Source organism: Ciona intestinalis, chromosome 3 (assembly GCF_000224145.3).
Source record: "Ciona intestinalis chromosome 3, KH, whole genome shotgun sequence".
In the NCBI taxonomy this organism is placed as follows: Eukaryota; Metazoa; Chordata; class Ascidiacea; order Phlebobranchia; family Cionidae; genus Ciona; species Ciona intestinalis.
Window position 1 is genome coordinate 5,459,904 of NC_020168.2, and position 19,218 is coordinate 5,479,121.

General features: G+C 31.6%; 3 protein-coding genes across 5 annotated transcripts in view; 1 reads left to right on the forward strand and 2 right to left on the reverse strand.

Moving 5' to 3' along the window:
- The window catches only part of LOC100175584 (kelch-like protein 28), an 8,448-nt gene extending 2,565 nt beyond the window's left edge, over positions 1-5,883 (reverse strand). The window contains exons 1-12 of one of the 2 annotated variants that reach the window (XM_009859777.3): positions 5,428-5,883; positions 5,138-5,260; positions 4,659-4,782; positions 3,422-3,604; positions 3,078-3,170; positions 2,783-2,896; positions 2,282-2,408; positions 1,765-1,971; positions 1,093-1,350; positions 631-677; positions 289-401; positions 46-102 (exon numbers count right to left, since the gene is read on the reverse strand). In XM_009859777.3, the coding sequence (XP_009858079.1) occupies positions 46-102; positions 289-401; positions 631-677; positions 1,093-1,350; positions 1,765-1,971; positions 2,282-2,408; positions 2,783-2,896; positions 3,078-3,170; positions 3,422-3,604; positions 4,659-4,782; positions 5,138-5,260; positions 5,428-5,590 (1,609 nt within the window). In that variant the 5' untranslated portion in view covers positions 5,591-5,883. The remainder of the gene's footprint in view (positions 1-45; positions 103-288; positions 402-630; positions 678-1,092; positions 1,351-1,764; positions 1,972-2,281; positions 2,409-2,782; positions 2,897-3,077; positions 3,171-3,421; positions 3,605-4,658; positions 4,783-5,137; positions 5,261-5,427) is intronic. The other variant, XM_026833747.1, reaches the window with a different exon arrangement.
- A 3-nt stretch (positions 5,884-5,886) lies between these two features.
- LOC100177917 (kelch-like protein 9) lies at positions 5,887-14,805 on the reverse strand. 2 transcript variants are annotated; one of them, XM_026833748.1, is made up of 18 exons: positions 14,173-14,805; positions 13,369-13,488; positions 12,990-13,103; positions 12,593-12,775; positions 12,051-12,158; positions 11,583-11,702; positions 11,093-11,219; positions 10,421-10,627; positions 9,760-10,014; positions 9,618-9,664; positions 9,332-9,441; positions 9,055-9,111; positions 8,363-8,524; positions 7,862-7,984; positions 7,402-7,571; positions 7,080-7,133; positions 6,672-6,854; positions 5,887-6,340 (listed from the first exon to the last, which is right to left on the reverse strand). In XM_026833748.1, exons 3-18 carry the CDS (start codon positions 13,031-13,033, stop codon positions 6,257-6,259), a joined length of 2,034 nt encoding a protein of 677 aa, XP_026689549.1. In that variant the 5' UTR covers positions 13,034-13,103; positions 13,369-13,488; positions 14,173-14,805; the 3' UTR covers positions 5,887-6,256. The 2 variants fall into 2 exon arrangements, with proteins under 2 accessions (XP_026689549.1, XP_009858183.2); XM_009859881.3 differs by having other exon boundaries at positions 13,866-14,805.
- On the forward strand, positions 14,771-19,209 carry LOC100185844 (monoacylglycerol lipase ABHD2-like). The gene is made up of 9 exons (XM_002129195.5): positions 14,771-14,957; positions 15,144-15,354; positions 15,626-15,793; positions 16,206-16,389; positions 16,762-16,848; positions 17,390-17,500; positions 17,804-17,873; positions 18,365-18,449; positions 18,717-19,209. Exons 1-9 carry the CDS (start codon positions 14,838-14,840, stop codon positions 18,860-18,862), a joined length of 1,182 nt encoding a protein of 393 aa, XP_002129231.1. The 5' UTR covers positions 14,771-14,837; the 3' UTR covers positions 18,863-19,209.
- The last annotated feature ends 9 nt before the right edge of the window (positions 19,210-19,218 follow it).

Genomic DNA, 19,218 nt, shown 5'->3' on the forward strand with positions numbered 1-19,218 from the left:
CACGGGGCCGGTCAAAAGCCTTTTTATGTATAAAAGTGTATTTACCCGTTAGGAAAAGTTTATTGTCAAATACAGCACAAGCTCGTCCTTTGTAGGAACTATCTGTAATTAAATTGAAATGTTTAATTTCACAAATTAAAGAATAGAAAACATTTTTTGGGACATTTTTCAACCTGCATATCTGATGAAATAAAACACTGAAAAAAATAAATAATAAAAAAAGTATATATGAAGTTTTTGAACAAAAACAAGTACACTAGTAATACAGATAACAGAATGACAAATTACCCATTGGTAGCACACTGCAACATTGTGAACATGAAGAATTAAGTAAAGTTTGAGAATCATTCAGAATTGTAAAGTGAGCAGAATCTTCACCAATTTGATTGGCTCGGTACAAACTGTTAAATATAATTTGTTAAAAAAATGGTTAAATACTAAAAAGTTGAATATCTTTTTAACCATAGTGCGTTTTACTTTTAATGGTGACCACTTTACTGGTAATTCATATTATATTGTTTTTGTCATAGTACCATTATATGATATATTTACATCAAATATAAATATATTTTATTTTTATATGGTACAATGGTTAGATTATATGAATAAATATTTAACCAAAAAAGTTACCTGTGAAGTTCCAATTTATTGTTTGGGCTGCTGATAAGAACCACTGTCTAAAACATAACAAGAAACATAGTATTATAAATCTTTTATTCTATATGGTTGAGGTCCCATGGCAAGGAATGACAGAAAATCTAGGATTTAGGCCAGAGTTGGCCTATTAGCCTCAACTTAGACAATATGAACATAAATGAATGTATCTTGTTTTTTTTTCTATACCCAGATAAACAACAGTTGTTATAACACATGTATTCTGTTTCATACACCTTGTTTTTGGGTGTGACCTTGCATGGCTGACAATTTAGATGATTTTTCTTAATGGATGATATTTTATATAATGCAGACTAAAAATAAAACTAAAACAAATTATGATTAGTTAGTGAAAGTATAACCTAAGCTTTGGACACAGTTGAAGAGACCTCAGTACATAAACAACATATAAGCGCTGACTACAACCAATAAACTTACTTCAGTGCTACAAGATCTGTGCCTTTGTCTGGAAAATTTGAGTCTTTCTTCAATGGGTGAAATGTTGATGTTACGTAACCAGATTTTAAATTTATCTTCCAGGAGTTTTCGCTCCGGGATCGAGAGGCTGCTTACAAGAGTAAGACACTCTTCTAACTCGGACACATTCATCAATGAAATCCTCACAGTTTCAGAGATAAGATTTAACATTGAGTTGACTCCATGGCGAACTCCCCACTTTATAATTGCAAGAAACACCTGAAAAATTAGAGTAAAATATCAAAAATTCGAATCAATTTTAAACACCTTTAAAATTCAAAAAATAAATTTTTTAAAAAAAGGAACACTTTTCTGACACAATATAAATATAAAAGTGAATAGTAACATTTTCTAACTCTCCTAATTTTACAAGGTATGTTTTGAAATATGCCAAAATGTACACTACTTGACTACTAGTCGATAGGCAGTTATTTGAAATTCAAATTTAAACACCCAATTAAACTATATATCAGGAAAGCATATGAGAATACCAGTATCACCAATTTAAACATAAAAACAAGAAAAGCATTTTTTTCCTATCTAACCCCAAATGTTAAAACAATTTTTATACCTGTAGTCGAATGACTCGAATGCAATATTTTCCATATCTAAAAGTTATACTAAATTTTTTACCTGTTTTTCCTGCATAGCTTGCAAAGCATCACTACTGAGATAAATCCTCAATATTTCTTCGTGGAGGTTTAAAAACTGCTCGGTGTCGGTTAAATTCCACATGTTGTTTAATATGAATTCCATTGCTGCACTGTGTAGTTCATGCAAGGCATAATCTCTGCCCAGCTCTTCCATTTCAAAGCAATTGTCACAACTAAGACATGCCATCTGTATAAAACATAGGCAAATATGGCTATAAAAGATAAAAAGTTTTAACCAATTTGATTTTTTCCAAATTTTTATCGTTAAAAACCTATAGTTAAAAAGATATATACACTGTGTCACAATATCCTTTATCCATTATACAGTAGGTCTGTTTCTGAATTGTAATTGAATCCAAAATCTTCTATAAAAATATTTCTAAAATTAAACCGAATTTGTAAGTAATTATGATTTTTCTTTATTTTAAACTGTAACTTCTTAATTTTAAATAAACTCTTTTAATTTAAGGTATATATATATTATCCTGTAGACTTACCAAATAATTCGAAGCTTCATTATAAATATTCAAACACGGACACAACCATCCAGTTGCCTTTGCAATCTGTGCTGCATTAGAAGATGTGAAGTGAACTTTGCTGGTGTAGAAATACTGTATGATCAGTCTGTAGAATAACACAAAACTAAATGCAGTTAAATAGTAGGACGAGGTTTAAGTTTAATACATCTACCCCTTTGTGTATTAATATAGCAAAATCCTGCTGGTGAATAATATTATTGTCACATGATATGCAATGTACCTGCGTTATAACTCACCAATCTAAAAAAACAGCTGCATATTAACTCGAAAAATATAGGCAACCGATATATATGTTACACATGGTGTGTAAGACTAAAACAATACCTAGTCGGTTATGTTATAAGTCCAGATAAATAAGTAATATTTTTAGGTAATTAAGTGATAATCAATAGGTCATAATGTATTTAGTGTTAACGTCAGATAATAAATTAAACAAATACAAATTAGAATTTATTCTACCTTAGCGTGGCATGATCTATATCTTGAAGTTGAACACAGTCTTGTTTGGATTCCTTGAATGAACAAGTAGAGAGCATGCATCGGAAATAATCGCTACAGCTCACTAAGACCTCACTGAGTACAGGATGTTGGGTAAGGGTTAAAAATAAAATTTTTAGGAAAATGAAAATTAAAAAAAAGTTAATTTTAAATAATCTTTCTACAGCTCATTTGGTATGAAAAAATGTTGTGTATTTCCGACGTTTATTTACATTATGCCTGGTAGCAGAAGTAACAGGAAATTTTATGGATTTACCGGTGACAGTGGACTCCTTTTCCAGACAGTGGCATGACAACAAAATTTGAAGTTAGCATCGTGTTCTTCGCCACTGAGAAGTATTCAGAAAACCTGAAAAAAAATGTTGTACGGGTTGTATATAATAATACTTTAATAGGAAAAGTATGTTTTAATAGAAATTAATAACTTTAACTCTTTTTCAACTAAAATATTTTTAAGTAATATATTACAAAGCAGTTAAATAATTCAAGCATTTTTATAATCAGTCAACCAAAGAGGGGGCGCAGACAAACAACGAGCCATTTGTATCTAATTAATTCCAAGTTAGAATTCCAATAAAAAAAATTGTTCATAAAATTTACCTCATCATGATAATGATGTCCGTCTCCTGGATGTTGATGCTCAGATCCCTCAGCTCCTCATCCGAGAAGACAGAGTGGAAGAGAACAGATGATGATCGGCGGGAATAATATTGACTAAGACTTACTTTCTCATGAAATTCAATGTAGTCGTTCACCCCCCACTTCACAGAGGCATCCACAAACCTTAACATATACGGTGGGGTAAGACGGGATACCGTTAGCACCTAAATCCAATATTTTCTGTGTGTGTTAATTTAAAAAAACACAATTACCAACGCTTTTTTAGAGTAGCAGGACTTTTATAATATAATTATGTAAATATTCTTTGTTTACTACCAAATGAAACGAGAAGAGAGAATGAAAACATATCATTTTACTCCATGCTGTTATAAATATAAACTTTTATATTGGTACAATTAAAACTGCTCTGAATCATAGGCGTAAAGTTTTACTAAACGTTAGGGTTGCAAAAAGCAGAAAAAAAGGAAGTTTTCGCGCCTACCGGCGGTTTGCAACCCTTTGTTTTCGGTTTGCAACCCTTTAAATATGTGCTTTGTAAAAGCTCATACAAACGTAAACGTATTCAGAATTACGTAGGGATGAGACAAATTAAAATTACGCGCGTTCGGCGAGTCCGTGTAATGAGAAACGGTCGAATCCGATTGCCTGGCGAGTGACGTCACAGTAGCTATGTCGCATGCGCCTTTCGTCAAGCCCGCACGAGTGTGTGGTTATCTTACAAACGAAGACCCGTCCGTCGGAAATAGTAGGTTTCCAGAACAAAATATCGCGGAAATAAACTGCCTAAAACGTTTCCAACACTGCTTTATATTTATATGCAATGTTTTCCTCAGGCAAGCAGCATATTTATTACGAAATAGTAGGGATTCACACGTGGATGCCATTGCATCATAATAGCGGTTGTTTGAACCTGGCAATTGATTACGACATAATAGCGATTCACACGTTGATTACTGACGTCACAATAGCGATTCACACGTGAATTATTTAGCAAACAGGAGTTTAAATACCAGTTGAATGCGTTTGTGTCGTGAATGACGCATCGGTATTGACATATTTTAACGAACGTAAACGAAGTTTGTTCGCAGTAATAATGGCGTCTTCGTTTGGTCGAACGTAATTCCTTACGCATTATTAGTATGGAGAAAATCAAAGGGTTGCCAGGCAACCCTGCAACCCCGTAACTTTACGCCAGTGCTCTGAATACAAGACTTACTCTTTTGAATGTTGAAATGGAATGCTAATACACCCAGTGTAGATATATTCCAACAACTTTACAGCAATAATATCTTTAATTTCACAAACTTTTAAATGAACAGGAGAATTGAAGCAAATTGTACCTGTTTCAAACAAAACACATGTCAGGTAAAATTAATAATACAAAATTTTATTTGAAACAAAATAATTTATTTAAAAATAAACATTACAGTTAGGTCAAACACTACTCTTAATATATATAATGTTGCTATCAGGCTTATTATAATTGAATATAACTTATTTATTTTATTTAACACAGGTTTTATAACTCTGATAAACAATTGACAATTTAATGAACTATCTCTTTGTCATACTGTTCCGGTTCTGCTGATACAGACGGCAGGTAAACGATAATACCTTATTAAAACCACTTAACTGTGACGTCAAAACAACATTTCAATAAAACAAAATTGTCTGCATAATTTTTGACCAATTTACCATTGGTTGTTGCTACACTAGCTTCAACTAAGTCATGAAAGTATTTTGATCTTGCACACATAACAACAGAATGACAAGGGTATGAGTGTTCACCATTCACAATTACTAAGTCCACCATGCTACCTAAAAAACATAAATTTGGTCCAGCATTCAAGTAAGTTTTTAGGAGAATTAAATTTGTCGTAAGCTTTTTGGGAAAAATAGGAAAAAACTGTAAAAAACAAAAGAAAAAAAATGTTTTTGTAAAAACAGAAAAAAACTGTGAAAACAGAATAAGACTTTTTTCTTACCAGAGTGCCTCATGTTGTTCAAGTTGCCAAGTATTTCAACCCATAGTTGATTATCAGAATACAATCTGTTGCCGGGGTTGGGCAGGGGTTTGAACTTTTGAGAAATTCTCTTTTTTTCCACGTTTGGACATGCTTGAATGACTCTACTTACAGGACTTCCCATTTAAAAGAAAAACAAATTGCAACAACTCTCATTAGAGTTGGTTTGGAAGTTTTACACTCTTGACCTATTGAGAACAAATAAATTTAATGAAAACGCATGAATACAAATATAGTATAAAACACACGATTAATAACATAAAAATTGGAACTTTTAACGAAAATCAATCTAAAATAAAAAAGCAAAAATTTCATATTAAAAATAAATAAAAAGATATACAATTGTATTGAAATGTCTAACTATTTAAAAGCGAAACTATGCAACACCAGGCGAGTGAAACTTTCTGTATCATTAACATTCAAAAACTGCGTCATGTATGCAGTGGCGCAGCCAGAAAAAAAATAAGGGGGGGTTTAATCAAAAAAATTTCAATTTTTTTTTTAATTATTTTTTTTTGTTTAAAAGGAGGGGGGGATCCCCTAAACCCCCTGGCTGCGCCACTGCATGTATGTTTAAAACACTAGTATACATTTATTTCTGTACATGGGAGAGGTCCTGTAGGCACAGCAGAAGACAGGGGATTTTGCCGAGGGTTTGCCCATTACCATAAATACAGATGAACTAATACATAATATGAATATATAAAGCAACAATTTAAAATATGAAAACAGTGATTTGGTTTGGTAAGAAATGCAACACCATACAGCAAGTAAGTAAGAATATGTCAGTTTATAACTCAGGTAGATAAGTATGAAGTACGACAATATTTTCCGTCGGTGGAGTTTCATCTCCAGCTCCAAGTTCCATTTCAGGCTGAAATAAAAGGGATTGTATGAATTTTTGTTAAATTTATTGGAAAGTATATGAATTTTAGTCAGGATATTTTATGGCTCAAATCTCATGTCTCTGCCCTGAATCTCATGTAGGATCTAAAATATATAGAGAAAACTTGGCATAAAAAATTGTATTTGAACAATGGCAAAGTCACTATGCGTAGTTAATTATATCAACAACAAAAACTCACAATGTTACACATGTTGTATAAAATACTGTCTTATAACAAGTGTGGTTGCCCCGGGACGCCAGAATAAAAAAAATAAAAAGTTGCATTTTTCAAACAGAAAAGATGTTTTTGTGTACATACCTGATACAGGGCAGCTTCAAAGGGTTGCACCTTAACTTTCCACTGCTTACTGTAAGGCTTGGAGCGATCTTTTCTCACAGTAATAAGTTGCTCGTTGTAGAAAAATGGTTTATTTTCACCGCGTTTAATAAGACCTATGCAGTCTTCGAATCTTGGGTTTACAGAATTATCAAAGGGGAACACCTGTATATAGGAATTGTGCAATAATAAAAAAGAGCAGTAGAATATATCTATAGGTGTATATAACAACAAAAGAACTGTATAATATTTATTTTTTTAAAAATGATGTAACTAAATTGAGTGGCCATTTCTGAATTGAGTTAAAACAAGAAAAAGTATTTTATATATATATATATATATTGGGAAAGTAGTTTGCAATTAAACTAAACCACTTTTATGCTGCCATACCCGATACTTTGTTCCAAAAATTGAAAATCCATATATCTTCCCTTTAAATGTGGCCTGTATAAAAATAATGCTGATATTACAAAGTTCTTAAGGTTATGCATGGAGTTAGTTTAGCTTTACATACATATATATATATATATATATCTGTACTGTTGCTGCCATTTACATCATTGTATTTTGGCTCTTAGAGCAAGAATTTTGCTGACCTACATTTCAGTTTACATGTTTGTGGCCTAAAGCTAGCACCACTCATATACAAAAGCAAAAAATTATAAAAAATCACCTACCAAAAAAAGCAAAAAATCATGCAAAAATCACCTACCATACACTGTATGGGAGAGTAAATTGGTGTAGTTATATTAACAGGTGGCATCCAGTCTTGTTCCCTGGTGGAATAGCGATGTAATGTAAGTTGTGAAGTTACTTTACCTGAGCAGAACATGTAGATCACAGAGCTGAGTGCAACACTTATGTGTTTTAACACTTTCTCTTCTGTTGGGTAAAAAATAATGACTACATTTTTTGTTTAAAACATATAGCAGTTCAGAACAATTAAAAGTTGAAGTGTTTTATTCATACGCTCATTTTTGTTTATAATTACAAGAAATTTGGCTACTTAAGAGAGGTAAGTTACTCTTTTATATTATTTATTATACCATATAATATAACTATTTTTACCTACCAATTGGAATCTTATATCATAACAGATATCCATCATAATAATGATCAAAAAATATTGCCCTATTACACATTACAAAACCTTTTTTAAAACAAATATTTACTTGCAGGAAACTTTCCGATCTTCTCCCACACCCCCCCAGAAATACGAAGTCGTTCAATCGTGTTGATGTTTTTCCTGCTTGACATTCCTCCAATACGTTGGTTTGTTTCAAACCATTTTCCACCTGGTGTATAAAAATAAGAAAAATGAAATATAGTTATGTTATGTACTATTTTATATAGGCATGTTTCATACTATTTTATACATGGTCTTTACTGGGGTTTCGAAGTTCAAGCTTTGCTGAGAGTACACAAATTTTACACAAAGTCCTGCATATATTATACTATTCACCTTGAAGGGTCAGGTTAAATTCTAGCAGATTAAAAGGGGCTGCGAGCAAATTCTTGAATATTTTCATAAGACTTTTTTACAAAAGGCAGTTTTACAAAACCCTAGCATATTTAATTAACTAAATCTAAACTTTTACTATTTTGAACATTTCTTTTTTTTTACACATTCATCACATATAAAAACATGATAACACACAACAAAAAGTAGTTACCAATGACATATATGCTGTCACCAACCAACAGCATATCATGTGAATGGCGAGCATTGTTCATGGTTGGACCATGGAACCACTGGTGTCTCTTTGGACAATACACCAGTGTTGTATCAAACACAGTTCCTAATGGACGTTTTGTTTTTGAGCAGTAAAAACCACCTGTGGAAAAATATATAGAGTTTAAAGTTTGAAGAATATCACATATTTTTTATCAAAATAATAATGAAAAATGATGTTCTATCTTGAAAGTAATATGTACAAATATATTTCACACAAATCATAATTCACTATTCTTGTCAATGAAAAAAATAACTGCTTCAATTGGATGCTCCTCTGACCCATTTCGAGTTACCACATAAGTGATTTGGTGGTTGATATGTTTTCACATGGGAATTGGGTTGGAGTGCATACTCACAATAGTAGCAGCACCGAGCATTGAACCCAGTATACCTTGGTTACAATGTGAGCTCTCTAACCAATGGGCCATGATGCCAGACAAAGCTTGATTTTAATGATAATTCATGAAAACCAATTTGCATATATCTGTTGTCTAAATAACAATTCTATGTTAACCAGCCATACCAACTGATACTGCATTTAACATAATGCTTGGCCACTGTCAAGTGTAAATGTTCTGACAGTTAAGTATACTAAAATTAAGTTATGTTTAAATAGTATTTAACACTGACCAGTAATAAAGATCCTGCCATTCACCACTTGCACAGCATAGCATACCATTGGAATCCCTGAAAAATAAAAATATATAATAAATATCATATTTAAAAGTTTTTTTTTAAATTTAGTCTTTTTTGGGGATAAATATTTGATTTTTTATTATCTGGAGAATAAAGTTATATTGAAGTAAATAAATTTTATCTTATTCCAAAATGCATATTTACAAAATTGTGTCAAAACAAACTAAATATAATCAAATCTACAATAAAAACAAACAAATGACAAACATACTAGGTTGGTAGGAGCTGCAGGATTTTGAACAAATGCTGTTTATGTCTGTTGGTTCTAACACTTTCTTGAAAGTTTCTGTTGATTCCTTAAAATCCTGCGTTCTGCACAGCCTATTTCAAACAAAACGTTTTATCTATATCATCAATTTGTTGTTCCTGAGATAGTGTTATAAATTTTCGCAATTTATTTCAGGTGCTTGAGAATTTTGAACAATAAATTAAATGCAACTCTTTTATCATTGCACATTATTATATTTATAAAATTAAATGCATGAAATATAACTTACTTTTGAAGGGTCAAATTCTGATAGTAATAAGTCAACAACACCACAGTCTAAAACAAAAAGAATAAATTTACCACAAACATGTAATTGCAAAAAATAAATATCTCAAAGAGTAAAATATCTTAAAACAAGTCCCATCAACTACCTCAGTGCTGCAGTTCCGATGTTGCTGCCCCGTCTCCAGGATCCGTTCCTCCATTGGAGCAAGATGAGCAAACCTCAAAGAATCTTTGAAGAAGTCCACAGTTGGATGCGAGGGTATCCCAAAGTTCATCACGGCCTCCACCGATGCCTCCAGCTCCGAAATTTCCATCAGAGAAGTACGAATGACCTTACTGAGAAGATCCAGAACCTCCACAGCTGAGTGCGACACTCCCCAATCCAAAACAGCATCAAACAACTGGTTGGGGAAGAAAAATAAAGTTTTAATTTTTATTAGAAAATTAGCTTCAAAGGTTATGCTTGTAGCGCAGATCACTTATTTAAAGATGTCTTTATTTTCTTTTGGGGTCCTTTAAACATTTTTCGTTTTTTTGTTGTGTTAGTTCTTTTTGATTAAACTTTTATTTGAACAATTGATTAAAAAACAAAAAAATACAGGTATAGGTTTGAGTAAGGCACTTTTAAACATTTATACAGACATAAATAAACAGTCTATTGATTCAGGGTTTCTTGCCATAATTTGATCAACTTTTATATAGACAAAACAAAATCAAGTTCAGAACACTTTAATTCATATTGTTTTATTTACAAATCTAATCCAATAGCTGGAAAATTTTAATTCACCTAAAATTTTATAAACTGACCTCCTTTTCTGAAACAGCAAAAAGTCGATCTTCGGATAAAACAGATCTTAGATATTCACTTGATAACTTGGTAAATGATAAAGTGCTTTTGGTTTGGCTTAAGTTTTTTAATATGAAGTCAGAACAAGCTTCTTTAAGCTGGGTTAAAGCATAGGATTCTGCGAATATTTCTGTTTGGAAGCAATTTTGTGTTGTCACTCTTTCTATCTGAAGTTAAGAAGTTCATAAAGTTAGTGGTTATGAATCGGCATTGGTAGTATTAATATAACATGCTTGACCGATATATGGGTTGACCAATATTAGTAAATGATATTTACAGTTTAATAATTATCGTGACACAGTTTATGGAAAAAATGAAGAACAAATGTGTTTTGTCGGTATATAACCTGGATTTTTCGAATTAATAAGACTGATTACATTCATATATGGCATCTTAGATTCAAATATCAGTACAGTAAAAAGTTGAAATAACAATTTTGGTCAAAAAAACAAATATAGCCATTACTCATTTGTTATGTGCTTCACTAACTATTCATTCTCAATGAAATTTATACAAGAAAATAAAAAAGATACTATAAAGCTACCCAATAACAACAGTAGCCTATTTAACAAATATTTTACAGACAACTGTTATAATACGTTGTAGATACCAAAATATAAGCAATAACCTACCAAATATAAGCTCCCTTGCTTCAGAAGCTCTGATTCTGGACAAATCCATCCAGCTGCCTTCATTATTGAATTAATGTTCTCTGGAGTGAATTGCACTTTACCAGTGTAAATATAATCCACTATTACCCTGTGAGAATTGCAGTTTTATTATTGGCATAAATAGAAAGATAAATATCCATTTTTTATATGATTTCCTGACAAACAAAGATAGTAAAGTGGAACAGCTGGCTCTATGGCTCACTGGTTAACGTGCTGGCATCATACCTAAAGAAAAAATCCAAAAAAACATCTACCTACAAAGTTAAGTGGTAACTCGTAAGCAGGCAAGAGGTGTATGAAACAGAACACTTGTTTTGAACCAGTGTCAATGCCCCGTCACATATGATAAACAAGTTACATTTATTCAACATTCAACCTATTCCTAGAAAATAGTCTTCTGACATAAACTATAAAAAAGGCAAATTTGGATATTTTATAAATGTTGACATACTGTAGTGTATCTTGGTCCACCCCGAACAGTTTTACAGAATCTTCTGTGGCTTCCATATAACTCCTATCACCAACTCTAAACATGCTATGGAAGTATGAACTAAAAGTTGACAGCAGCTCACTGAAATAAAAAATATGTTAGATTTCAGATTGGGATTTTTTACTGTGATACATTCAAAATTCAAAAAAAAAATTTAAATTTAATTTTTTTTATTAATTAGGGGAAAAATAAATATTCATTTTTATGTTGAAATTGTTGAAATAATCAAATTAGGAACAGATTTATAAAGTAAATTATTTTTTAGCTGAAATGTCTTTTGAACAGAAGGAACCTTTTATTGTTAAAAAACAATAAAAAGTATTAGGCATTTTAGCCTCGCCATAGGACCTTTCTCATATAAAATAGAATGAAACAAGTTAAATATATTAGAAAAAAACAAATGTTTGTAAAATGAGGAACCAAACTTACCGATGGCATCTTATTCCTTCACCATTCTCAGGGGATAACACAACAGTATAATTTAATTCCGTTTTTTCACTTTCCATTCGACTCTCTTGAGAAAAGCAACTAAAGAATCTGTGAATATTTCTACTTTAACATATGCATAATGTTAATTTATATAAAGAAACTAATTTATTAAAACATATGTTTAAACTTAAAGATTGTAGTTAATATTACTAAGATTAAAGATGTTTAAACTTTTATGGTACAATTAGATTTTCTGAATTCGTTTGCAGCACAGCAAATTTTAAAAACTGTTCTATAGTTTGGTACAAACGTACAATACAACTTAATATTTTTCACAGAATATTGTTAATTATTAAAGTTTTTGCAACACACATGAACATGTTTTGTGACACACAGATAAAGAAATTAAGCTCTGTGTCACTATATACAGATATACCCTTTATCTGAAAGTAATAAAATGTGAATTTAAGTATAAGGGTACAGACTTATAAGGTAGCAATACCGGTAAAATAATATTTCAATTTGTGGGTTTAAAGACTCACTTCTCAGACATAAACTTCTCTTCTGATATTTGTATACAACAACTGTCAATTTCATCTTGAATTAATATTTTGCTTAACATGTCAAACACAGGAGAGGAATTTGAGCAGAAACGACCAAGAGAAACTTTTTCATGAAGTTCTATCTTTTCGTGAAGTCCCCACTGGACTGCAGCATCGGAGAAACTGAAATTAAGCAAAAAAATATAAGACAGTAGGGGTGAGAGGACTAATGAATGGGCATGTGCCACATTCTATTATAATGTAATTTATAAAAAGATGTGTAAACATGCATTGTACACGTAGGTGGCGAACATGGGTATGCATGTATGCCTTGGAATCAATTATGATACAATCTCGATGCTTATATGTCAATCGCTGTACTTAATACCATACTTACTTTCCTATGCAATCAAAAGGCAAAGACACTTTGCCAGTATACATATACTGTAACAGGAACTTTGCCTCCTGGTCTGGGATTTTTTTGCAGTAATTACCAATCCATCTTTTGTGTCTAATAATTAAAAGATTACAATGAATTCAATTAGCAAATTTTTAAGTTAGCAAAATATTTTTTTATTTAAAATTTTATTTGAAGATAAAATTTAAATCAACTTAACATAACAAACATGAATTCATTTATGCCTTCATTCAGGGTAAAAAGGATAATACCAATTAGATAAAAAAATACGTATATACGATAGCTGTTAAAACATGCTAGTAATAAAACATAAGGAGAAGTTACAATAAAACGATTTAGGATAAACAGAATTATTTACCAGAATCATTGACAGCTTGTACCACCAAGTCATGAAAATATTTGCAGCAGAAATAAAGCACAACAGAATGACAAGGATACACACGGTCTCCACAGTGAATAATGGTATCTGTCATTTCCTCTACATAACATATATAAAGTTATTGCAAGATTGACAATGGGAGAAAATTTATTATAGGGAATGAAGATATTCTATAAAAACAACAAAGTAAAAACTAAGCTGTCATATAGATTATATATATATAAGTCAAATCAAAATGTTGTTATTAATTAAAATAACTTAATCATGTTTTAATCTTTGGGGTGCTAGTAAAGAGTCCACCCACAAGGTCATACGTTAAGGGTAACCCCTTAATTTTTAACCTTGAAGGATTGTACACTAGCACTCTTTTATGTTTGAATAAAAAAATGTTTAATTTAAAACAAATTAATATATATGACTTGTTTTAAAAATATTCATGATTGATATGAAAAACAAATGTGTTTACTTATTTATACCATTTTTTCTCATTTCATTTAAACTTTGGAAAAGAACAGAAAAAAATTCTTTATCAACAAACAATCCATCAGGTAAGGCTGGAGCGACGTAATTTTGTCTGTAGGTTTCTCTTGTTTGTGACACATTCTGGCATGCTTTAATACAAACAAAACGACTACCAATTCCACCCATAATTTACTACAGAAATGTATGTTGTAAAATATGTGTAAATAGTGAAGAAATTTAAACCAAATATGCCGCACAGTAAACATTAATTAGAAGCGAAAACAAAGTACGAAATGAACTACGCGCTACTGACGCAATTACCCAAACATTTCACTTGAATTGCTACAAAATCTTGCCGTAAGCTTCCAAGAAAGAAGTAAAGTTGTTATTGTTTTTGGAGTGGTTACGCATGAATCGTTCCATGTGTCTTTAGTCAACCGTATCGGCCCCAAATAAAAATTATAAAAATTGAAAAGTCCGATAAATGTGATTGTCTGTTTCAAATTTGTTTAAACATATTGACTTGTTTATTTAATTTAAAATTTAGCAGCGATATGTGTAACATATTCTCAACCAAAGCCGCAAATGAAATAGGAGAGAAGAAGAAAGATCGCGTCAACGAATCTCCGCAGTTACGTAAGTTCATTCGCAACCTTGTTTGTTTCCGTATTACGTCATGTCGGTTTGCGTAATGTACCGGTGGAGGCGGCGTGATGATCGCGTGATGTGAGATCAAACACGGACTGATCCGAACCCGTTCACGATTTAGAAAGCTTTATTTAATAAACAACGACTTTTAGTGTTATAAAACTGTTTGTTAGACACAGAAAAACACGGCGTCACGACTTTTGTAGAAATTTTGAGGAAATAGTTATTAAGTTACTATATCAAGATATACGAACTGACATTTTCTTTTCAAACTATATAGCACTCGCGTCTGTAGTAGTGGGTAGGGTGTGGTCTGCGGTTTAGGTCAAGGTCGCGAAATGCTGCCTGTCATTGCTATTGGCACTGTGATTTTGTTATTCGTTTTTATTAAATTTTTACGAATTCATGATGAGACAACACGACCAAAGCTGCATCACTCCGGATCTGGTTTTATAAAGGTAACGGCTATTATACACGTATATACAACAGTGTAGAATAGGTTGTTATTCACAGAATATGAAAGTAGTGTGTATTTGGTATTTGTTAGAGATTTATTTACATAAGATAATGTATTATTTACGGCATATAATGTATATATATACCAATTGCAGTCAATTAAAAGTGTTGTTTTTTATCTTTTACAGAAAGTTATTTCAAAATGTCCTTCACTGACTGAAATCTACCAACCCCCATCTTTATGGGGCAAATGCGGACACATCCAAACTGCCATATATGGTAAAATTGGACGAATTGACTGCCCTCAGCCAAACGGAAAACGTCATTCAATTACATTGGCAACAAAAGAAACAATAACATTTGATGTTTTCCAACCAGTTAACGGTCACCATTCTTCAGGTATATTTTTATTAAAACATCCTATTTTATTATATGCAACAAATGTATAGTAATTTTGTGCTTATTGGGTTACTGTGTTCATTTCTTTTGTAATTCTCTGTTTACATATGGATTATTGTGTATAAATACTTTTTTGGAATTCCTTATTTACAAAATAAATATTTTATCAGGGAAATGCACAATACTGTGTTTATTTATTTTGTATTTTAACATTTTCGAAGGTGTTATTGTGTTTGTTTTTTTTTAATTCAACATTTAAATATTCTGCCAGGTGAATGCACAATACTGGTGTGTCCCGGTATTTGCAATTCCTCGGAAAAGAAATATGTTCGAACTTTTATTCACTATGCAGTTAACATGGGATTTCGTGTAGCAGTTTTAAACCACATTGGAGCTCTGCCTAATGTCCGATTGACATCTCCAAAGATATTTACATATGGTGGGTCCCAATATGTAACATAACACATTATCTAAATTCTGTATTGTGTAATGCAATTGTTAATTTGTATTATAAAATAATAAAGCTAAATATTAAGTATTGTTTCCTGTAATTGTATATTAATGCATTCTGATCATTATAAATAGGTTATTGCGTTTTCCAATTAAATAGGCCTACATGATATTGTATTTTTCAGTGTGTATGTCAATGTGTTACATTTTGAATGTCCCTTTTGAATGATAAATCTAGTTGCTAGGATTTAATAGGATTTAATATGCTATTAAACATAATTTAGTACAAAAGTTGTTTTGATTTAGAAAAACCTTTTTTTTGCTTGAATAAACATACCAGAAACTAATGACTAAAACAAAAACCTAAATTAACAAATTTTCCATTCATCTCTTTATTTTAGGTGAAACAAAGTATTTCGATTGCATGGTACAATGCGTGACAAGCAGATATCCAACTTCGCGTTATGTGATCGTTGGTTTCAGCATGGGAGCAAATATTGTGGTTAGATATTTGGCCGAAGACAGATCCAGGCAACTTCCTATTGTGTGTGCTGTGAGTTGGTGTCAAGGGTATGATGGATTAAGGTATATATTTCAAAATTTTATCCATATTTCACTTTTTTACTTTATTATCTAACCAATTCTATTCTTTTCCATATTTAACCAATCCTTTTGTGTGCATTTCTGCTAAGAAACTTTATAGTTCTTGGTTTTACCCCAATATTGATAGTTTCAAATTGTTTCGTGTAATATTACATGCTCTATCTATGTACTCACTACAATTAGACTAATTTGGTATGTGATATATGTATATGTACATAGTCGACTGTATGCTGCAATTGTTCAGCTAATATTGTGTTTATTGTTTTTATTTTTACCATGCGTTCATACAATGAGTGTACTGTATGATTCACATAACAACACAACAAATTATCAGCCATGTTTTGTTCCCAACAGATCAACCCACGCTCTTTCATCTGGATTTGGACGTTTCTACAACTACATGGTGACGATGAATTTCAAGAAAATTCTAAAACCTCACTGGTATGCAACCATTTTACTTTATAATCTGGTGCTAGAAAAATGTAATGTTTTTAGCACCAGATCATTACTGTGAGTGTACTTTATTACACAAGAATCGTTCAACTTTATCACCACCAGATCAGGGTCAGAGATGTGGAATTTAGTACAGTTACTTTGATTTAATTTACTAATTTTCCACCATGTTTCTGTTTTGTTAGGGTGATACCCTACTACATGTCATTTAACATGCAAATTAGGCTGGAGTTGGCCCATTGCATTACTCTATACACAAATTCATTGACCAACTGAATACCAATAATCCATACCTAACCACATGCTTAATTTAATTAAGGAATTAATACAATAATCTATACTTGATAATGCCAATACATTATTAACACAAGACTGTTCCAAATTCATTTACTAAATGTACACTGGCTCAAACCCCTGTTAAACAGCCACACATGTTTTCTAATCTTTTAAAATCTAATTAGTAACGCTTCAGTTGTTAATATTGGATGTTTTATTTATTTCTTGTAAATTTAAACGAAAAATATTCTAGGAACGAACTGTTTAAAGTCCCCACCAACAACAATGACACCAAATTAAGTTACGACGAGAAAAAAGTTGAATCGGCAACGACTTTAGCTGAAATTGAGGATGGGTTACTCAGGTAATACTATGTTTTATTTTGGCGAGCTTTTTATTTCAGGAGGAAAATGTAATATTCCGCTGCTTTTATGTTCACAACTGACTTGTTCTTATAAATTATGCATTGCTAAGATTGGTTTCGCTTGGAAGAAAAGCTGGGAAGCTTTAGAGATAATTATATTGGCATAGTGAAACAAAGGGGACAAAGTCTAATTAAAAAGTCCCACTTATCCAATATTTACACAGCAGTGGAAAATTTGTGTGATTACGTATTTGAAAATCCATAAGGTTTAAGCTTAATGGATTGTATTTTGGATTTCTCCAGGCATTTTGACGGCTTTAAGAGCCATGTTGACTACAAAGCACTGTGTGGCTGCGCTCACATGATCGACAATGTAAGTTAATCAGTAAACTTATTTTATTTCACAATGTGCTAACAGTGGACAATGTTGTACTTAATAGTATCATACCATTTGCGATATTGGGCAAAACAAACCTAAATACATAAGCCAAATCTTGGTTATAAGCTGCCAATACCCTAAGGCTGTTAAACAGATCATGTTTATGTTGCTTATATCTTTAATCTAAATAAGAATCGTAATTTGCCAATACCTTGCCTGTGGCAGCACAAAATGTGACACTGTCACTTTAATACATGAACCAGACAGAAAATAAACTTTAAATTTATGTTACAGTCACTTTACTGAAGAGCAGGTTAGGAAATTGTTGTACAAAGCAACCTATGCGGAATTGTTGTCCTGTTTATTTGCGTTTGTGCGTGTTCAGTGTTTTCAAATATGTCTGCAAAAATTTTGGAAAAAAAAACAAACACAAAAAAAAAACATTTTTAATTATTCATTTTTTTATGATAAATGTTTTTTGGCAGATACACATTCCTATACTTCTGCTAAACTCTGAGGACGACCCTTTAATAATAAGTGACGTGCATGACATCCCTATTTCTTACAGCAGTAAGTTTCTCAAATGTATTTATAATGTTATAGGTCTAGCCAATTAGTCAATATCCTATAACACTAAAATTTCTTTAAATGTTTTACAAAATACACAAACAACCCTAAAACTAGTTATGGATATTTCTACACTGTGTGCTTTTGTTTTTTGTGTACCTAATCTAAATACATAGATGAGGTCCAAGGTACACCAAGAGATTGTTGACCCATTCTCTTATCTAAATAGTGATATCACAACTAACTTGGCCAAAACTTTTTACTTTTTAGGAAAATCTGAGAAAGGGCTGTTCGCCGCCATGCAACATGGTGGTCACTTAGGTTTCTACAAAGGCAGGTGGTATAAACCAGATGCTACCACTCTACTTGAGTCTATAACCATGGAATACATTGAAGCTGTATTAGGCCATATTTAACGTCTGTTGCTTCATTGTTGCTTTCTATTTCACTTGTAGGCCTTTGCTTTAGATTGTTTTTTCTCCATTTTTACTTTTCACCTAACAAAGCTATATTTCTAAAAATAAATTAATCGTGAGATTGTAAAAATAAATAAATTTAATTTGATTATTGTTATTTCATTCTAGTGTCTTCTTGCACTTTTATTTAACCTTTAATTTTGAACATATTTTGTATTGTGTCTATTTTCAGTTTTCGCAAGTACATGTACACAGTAGTATGTTTTATTGCTCTGTAAATGCACAATTCTTTTATACAAACTGTATGCGGAACCTGAATATAATTCAAAATAAAAAAAGTTAAATAATGAAATATC

What these genes read in the sequence shown, in the direction of transcription:
- LOC100185844 (XM_002129195.5), top strand. Translation starts at nt 14,838, where the DNA reads ATGCTGCCTGTCATTGCTATTGGCACTGTGATTTTGTTATTCGTTTTT. An exon ending in ATTGAGGATGGGTTACTCAG is followed by an intron (nt 17,501 to 17,803) that starts GTAATACTATGT and finishes GGATTTCTCCAG; the next exon opens with GCATTTTGACGGCTTTAAGA. An exon ending in CATCCCTATTTCTTACAGCA is followed by an intron (nt 18,450 to 18,716) that starts GTAAGTTTCTCA and finishes TTTACTTTTTAG; the next exon opens with GAAAATCTGAGAAAGGGCTG.
- LOC100177917 (XM_026833748.1), bottom strand. Translation starts at nt 13,033, where the DNA reads ATGTATACTGGCAAAGTGTCTTTGCCTTTTGATTGCATAGGAAA. An exon ending in TTGCTGTTTCAGAAAAGGAG is followed by an intron (nt 10,015 to 10,420) that starts GTCAGTTTATAA and finishes TTCCCCAACCAG; the next exon opens with TTGTTTGATGCTGTTTTGGA. An exon ending in TGACAGCATATATGTCATTG is followed by an intron (nt 7,985 to 8,362) that starts GTAACTACTTTT and finishes TTTATACACCAG; the next exon opens with GTGGAAAATGGTTTGAAACA.